Source organism: Triticum aestivum, chromosome 7A (assembly GCF_018294505.1).
Source record: "Triticum aestivum cultivar Chinese Spring chromosome 7A, IWGSC CS RefSeq v2.1, whole genome shotgun sequence".
In the NCBI taxonomy this organism is placed as follows: Eukaryota; Viridiplantae; Streptophyta; class Magnoliopsida; order Poales; family Poaceae; genus Triticum; species Triticum aestivum.
Genome location: NC_057812.1, coordinates 110,486,488 through 110,492,774, shown reverse-complemented (window position 1 = coordinate 110,492,774; position 6,287 = coordinate 110,486,488). Strand labels below are relative to the sequence as shown.

Sequence of the window (6,287 nt, the reverse complement as noted above, 5' to 3'; positions counted from 1 at the left end):
GCGAGAGAGAGACTTTCGCTGCATTTCTAGAGAACTTGCTTGCATACATGAAATTTCGCCCGAGGATAAGGAGGATTACCCAGGAAATTTCGCCGCCGGCCACCATTGCCACTGTTTCACGTCGCTAGCCGCGCAGTACATACATATCAACATACGTACACGACGGATAGTATATATACATGATGTAGGAGTACAGTCCTACCGTATCCACGGACGGACAGTAAAGTACACCGAATTAGTAGGGAAGAATGCCACCGCGCGCGCGCATGGAGTGGCCGGCAGCAAGGCTCGTGCTCGTCCTCGTCACTTTGCTCACGCTTTGGAGCAGCGCCGTTGCCGTTGCATCGCCACCAGCGGTGGCGTCGGCGGCGCCGGTGAGGGTGGGCGTGGTGCTGGACCTGACGAGCGACGTGGGGAGGGAGAGGCGCGCCTGCATTTGCATGGCGTTGGACGACTTCCACGCCGCTCACGCCGGCTACGGCGCCGCGCGGATCGAGCTGCTCGTACGAGACTCGCGCGGTGATCTCGCCACGGCCGCACATGCTGGTAAATGAACATACGTCGAACCTAAATATCTCTTTCTATTTTTTTTTAGAAAAACAAGGTTTTTATTGGCGAGAGAGATTTTGGTTCGTTTCGTAAACCCTAAATCGATCGGGTCCGCCCAGTGCAATGTTGGCCCACGTAACGCACCAGCCTTCCAGGGCCCAGACACCTAGTAGTACTAGTATCACACGTCCAAACATCTACTCGCTTCCGCCGTAATCCCAGCACCGGCGGCGGCCTCAGCACTCAGCAGGCCACTTCCTCAATGTCCAGACGCGGTACTCCCGCCCGACGCCGAGATGCCGAGTCCTTGCTCCACCTGCCGCCCTGCCACCACTGGCTATGGGCAACGCCGAGATGCCGAGTCCCTCTGAGGCTCTGACCTCTGTGGCTGTGTTGACCGCCATGGCCTCCATCCTCGCTGGAGCTAGCGGCAAAGCCTCCTTATCTCTCGCCCACAAGGTACTCTTTCTCGCGACTCCACTCGCTGGCTAGTGGGTACAGAGTGGCAGGGCAAAAATTTCCTTCAAGTTATTTTTGTATGTTCGGAAGTTAGGAAAGCGGAAAGGATCTGTCATGCGGATGCACGGCATACCTCTAGAATATAGTTCCTCACTTTCGTGATGCTGATAATCCCTTACTCTGATGTGAAACTACAACGTACTCACTAGCCGCTAGCTGCAGTTTGAGTAGTGTGTAAATCAAAGTTTTAAATAGCCGGCTATAGCTAGGGCTGGACACGAGCCGAGCCGAGTCGAGTTTGATCCGAGCCTGGCTTTGGCTCGCTCTGGAGCGGCTCGGCTTGGCTCGGCTCGCTCAACCAATGAGCCTACTTCAAGTGGCTCGGCTCGTTTTTGGTATGGCTCGGCTCAGACCGAGCCGGCTCGAAAGCCAACTGCCGCCAATCTTTACTTTTTACTTACAGAAGACAGAACCTCTGTATATAGTCCACAATCTTAATTGTTTTGCAGTAATTAAACCCATATTTTGAAAATAAAACAGTTTATACTGCTTAAAATGAAACATCCAGCAGTATATTGTTTAAAAAAATGGTCATAGTAATTAAAAATAAGCTTTCTTCTATGAATTCTTCTACAAAAATTGTAACAATGGAACGGATATGAGAGGAAGAATTGGGCAGCATTTCTATTGAATTTTGGACAGCACATCCTTTGAACTTTACACAACAAAACATCAAATATTGACAGCGAAATAAAGAAACTTTCACTATCCGCAAACTCATCTGAATCTGATTTGTCATCAACCCCAGAGGGCACCTCAAACAAAGTATCTTGCTCTTCCTCGTCCTCGTCCTCATCCTCTTTCACCTCTTCATGATCCTCCTCCGCTTGCTTATCATGCTCCATTGCCTAACACACAAACACAAGACACATATGAGCTTGGACACACATATATTTGACTTTTGGATAGCAAAAACAGCACACACATTAGCTTGCACAAACATATATTTGAGATTTGGACACCAAAAAAAGCACACACACATGAGCTTGCACAAATATATATTTGACATTTGAATATCAAAAACAGCACATATGAGCTTGGGCACACATAAATTTGACTTTCAAAAAGCAAAAACAGCACATACATGAGCTTGCACAAATATTTATTTTGCACGGACATACCTGGGAAGATGTAGCCTCCCTCTCATAGTTGTTTGCGGAGCCGGAGGCAGCGGCGATTTCGGCACGCACGCCAGCGCTGGTGGGGTCAGGGGGATGTTGAGGCGGTGGTCCCCGAGACCGGCAACTTACTCTTCATAATGGAGTCCAAGGTCCTCTCTTCCTCCTTCTCCTTCACATTCTCCTTCCCATTTTCCTTGTCTATTGTGGCGACGATAGGCCTCTGCACACATCAGCAAACAACAAACGGTCAGTCATCAACAACAGTAAACTAATTACACATGGAATCAATGTAATTTTCCAGCAAGTAGATTTTTTTTCAAGCTGCTATGCTACAGCAAGTAGATCATCAACAATAGAAAACTAATTACACATGGAATCAACGAAAATTTCCATCTACCAATCCATTATGTCCTATAACTTCATCCATCCATGATCCATCCATCCGGCTCTTCTAGATCTAGCCCTACATGCTACAATACATCCATCCACGATCCATCCATCTAGCCCTACATCTACCTGACCGCGTCCATCGATCCATCCATCCATCCATCAGATGTGTACTAGTGCAGACACCTATGGCTAGGGTTTGGGAAGTTCATCCATCGATCCATCCATCCATTGATCCATCACATGCATACTACTAAAGTTCAGAGAGCTGTGGCTAGGGATTGGGAAGGAAGGAGGTACCTGCTCCGGCTCGTCACGTTCCGCGAGAAAGCAGGGGAGGCGCGTCCGTCTACGTCTGGTGTGGTGAGGAACGGTCGCGCCGCCCGTCGCCGTCGGTGCCGAGTCCATTGCTGTCGGTGTGGCGAGGAAACACGGCATCGCTCATCGCCATGGATCCAGATTTGCGGTGTGGCGAGGAAACGCGGCATCGCTCGTCGCCGTGGATCCAGATTTGCGGCGTGGCGAGAGAGGGGCGAGGCGGCGCAGAGCAGTGAAAGGGAGAAACGAGAGACTGGCTGTGGTTGCTCGTGCCCTAATGCGCTAGCCATTGTGATGGACGGTGGAATTGGGTTGGGCCGCAAGCGAGCCACCGAGCTGGACCGGCCGAAACTTGGATCGGCTCGGTCGCGAAATGGGCCTGTTTTCAGACCTCGGCCCGCTCGCTAATCCTATCGAGCCGAGCTGTATCGGGCCGAGATGGAGCGAGCTTCGGGCCGAGCCGAAAAGCTCGCTCGTACGTCCAGTCCTAGCTATAGCCTCATTATAGCGGTTTGAGTAATGTGCCGCTAAATGATCAGCTATAAGATTCATGTACAATTGTCCAATAAGGTTATGCAATAGCCAGCTATAGCTAGATAATTTGGAGGACTGCTGCTATCTCTGGCATAGCCCGCTATTTAAAACAATGATGTAAATACTTAAACGAATAATGCAACAATAGGCCTATTTGCTTGCTTAATTGTTCCAATATCATGCTATTTGCTTGGCTAATTCTCTATGATTTTGGCAGCCGAGGACCTGATCAAGAATGGGCAAGTGCAAGCCATCATATGGGGCCCAGATCATGTCACACACCTGGGCCATAGCCGCAACCAAGTCCCGTTTCTCTCCTTCCCCAGCATTTCTCCAACATCGTGTGCCTTCTGGCTGGAAGATCCCGTAACAGTTCCTAGGGGCTATGCCAAGTTTGGCTTTACACTTGGAAATGACAGTATAACCTTTCCTAATCCAGAAACCAATAGAAGATACAGAAGAAAACTAGGTGCAAGCAATAGTTGCGGAGGTAAGGGGCTGAAGATTGCTGTGCCGCCGAAAAAAGGTTTTCGAGATTTTGTGAATGTTACTGATCCTAATTCCAAGAAACAACATGTCACTGGCTACAGCATTGATATCTTCGAGGCTTCTATGAGGAATTTACGTCCTCTCCTGTGCTATGAATATTTCGTCTTCAATGGTACTTATGATGAGCTAGTAGGCAACGTGTCTTTGGGGGTAAGGCTTACTCTGACCCACTTATTTTTCACGTATGTTGACTTATTACCTGAATACCTTTTAATCTCTGCTAGATTTCTGGTGGATAAACAGGTCTATGATGGTGCAGTAGGCGATGTGACCATAACGGCTGAACGAGTAAACACCACCGACTTTACAATGCCATACACACAGTCTGGTGTGTCTATGCTTGTGCTTGCCGTGGATGAACCCTATAGAATCAGTTGGACATTTGTAAAGCCACTAAATGGGGAGCTTTGGCTTGCAACCATGGTCTTTTTCCTCTATACTGGCTTTGTCGTGTGGATGATTGAGCTACCCAGAAATCAGGAGTACCAAGGATCAAGTTTGAGACAGTGTAGCACAGCCCTCTACTTTGTTTTCTCCACTTTGACTTTTTCCCATGGTCAGCACTTCAAGCTTGAACTTCCTGACAATATTTGATGCATTATAGTAAGTATTTTAATTCACCACAGTTATAAGATTAAAATATGTTGGTTATTTCATGCGCAGGTCATACTATTAGAAGCCCCTTGTCAAAAATTGTTGTGGTGATATGGTGTTTTGTGGTGCTGGTTCTTGTCCAGAGCTACACTGCAAGCTTGTCATCCATTCTGACTACAAAGAGGCTCCATCCTTCGGTGACAGATTTTGAGACGCTCCAGAAGAGTGGTGACTTTGTAGGATACCAAGATGAATCATTTGTGCGATCCTTCTTGATTAATCATACCATCAATGAAAACAGGTTAAGGAACTACACGACGAAAGAACAATATGCTGAAGCTTTGAAGAAGGGATCCAAGAAAGGAGGAGTATCGGCTATCGTTGATGAGATCCCCTATTTAACTTCTTTCCTCTCTGAGAATCAATACAAAAATGATTTTAGGATGCTCGGGTGCATATACAAGACTCCTGGATTTGGTTTTGTAAGCTACTCAACCTAATGCCTTGTATATTCCTGATTTGTTCTTGCAGCGCTACGAGACAATCCGGATACAAATTAAGTTGCTGACATCGTATTCTTATGTTCAGGCGTTCCGTCTAGATTCTGCGCTAGTGCATAATCTTTCGACTGCCATCCTGGACCTAGTAGGAGGGGATGAGGGCTCACAAATCGAAGGGAAATGGTTCGGACAAGCTTCACCTCCAATGGGTGCTAGCATGGTCTCTAACATGGACTCCGCCCCTCTCACTCTCCAAAGTTTCTCTGGTCTCTTTGTCATCACCGGATCCATTTCAACTCTCATGCTGCTGATAAGCATTATGAGGTTGATTTATGCCAAATGCACTGAGTTTAGAAAGGCTGATGTGGAAAGTGTCAGCTACAGTGGCACCGACGATGAGTCCCGTCTGTTGCAGAATGGCATAGGTGACAACCCCAGCCCTGGTATACAAACCTTCCATGTAGCTGGTATTGGAAATTCCGGGGGTGTCCATTTAAGCGGCGAGAATGTTGGGGATGTGGAGCCTGACCCAGTGCAGCATAATGGCATGCATGGTGGCTCTATCCCTGAAGGACACATTCAGATTGAGATGCGCAATGTCTAAGGTGAAGGGAAGCGCCAGATGCTCATAGGTACTTCTTTTGTCATTGAAGCGATGCGGCATTCCAAACCTTGGACTAGATAGAAGTAGTAAAATAAAAATCACTCTTTCCTACTCATTTGGAAAAAAGAGATAGGTTTCCAGTGAGCATATTATCTTCAGACTGATACTTATGTTGTTTTTCAAGTACTACTGATGTACCTAGAACTTCTCTAATTCTATTTATAAATAGATGGTGATTTAGATAGGTACAGTCTTCAACATTTTTAAATAAGATGTATTGTTTGCACTACAGCCGGCACGTGTTCGAACCTTGGTTCGGACGTGTGTCTCACACTTCCCTCTCTTAATTAAAAAGCTGAAGGGGCTCCTCCCCCTACTGGTCTACTTTTTTTTATTTGCACTATACAACCCTGAATCTTTGAAGTGGGGAAGTTCAGGCTTTCTAGAACATCGCCTGTAATCCGAACCGAGGCAGTATTACATATGTAGTGTATGACTTTACATGTGTGCTAAGAATGCTAAGAATTGGCCTGGCCAAGTGCAAGCAGAATGGCATGCATGTTGGCTTTGTGCCTGCAGATTGCGACGGCTATGTCTGAGACGAATTATTAA

General features: G+C 47.1%; 1 protein-coding gene across 1 annotated transcript; it reads left to right on the top strand.

Moving 5' to 3' along the window:
- The first annotated feature begins 174 nt into the window (after nucleotides 1–174).
- On the top strand, nucleotides 175–5,951 carry LOC123147016 (glutamate receptor 2.9). Its single transcript, XM_044566272.1, has 5 exons — nucleotides 175–546; nucleotides 3,646–4,127; nucleotides 4,221–4,533; nucleotides 4,641–5,053; nucleotides 5,160–5,951. The coding sequence occupies exons 1-5, from the start codon at nucleotides 249–251 to the stop codon at nucleotides 5,673–5,675; spliced, it is 2,022 nt and encodes a 673-aa protein (XP_044422207.1). The 5' UTR covers nucleotides 175–248; the 3' UTR covers nucleotides 5,676–5,951.
- Nucleotides 5,952–6,287: the final 336 nt, after the last annotated feature.

Coding starts and splice junctions, on each gene's coding strand:
- LOC123147016 (XM_044566272.1), top strand. CDS start 249: ATGCCACCGCGCGCGCGCATGGAGTGGCCGGCAGCAAGGCTCGTGCTC. Junction 547..3,645: donor CGCCACGGCCGCACATGCTG/GTAAATGAACAT, acceptor TGATTTTGGCAG/CCGAGGACCTGATCAAGAAT. Junction 5,054..5,159: donor AGACTCCTGGATTTGGTTTT/GTAAGCTACTCA, acceptor TCTTATGTTCAG/GCGTTCCGTCTAGATTCTGC.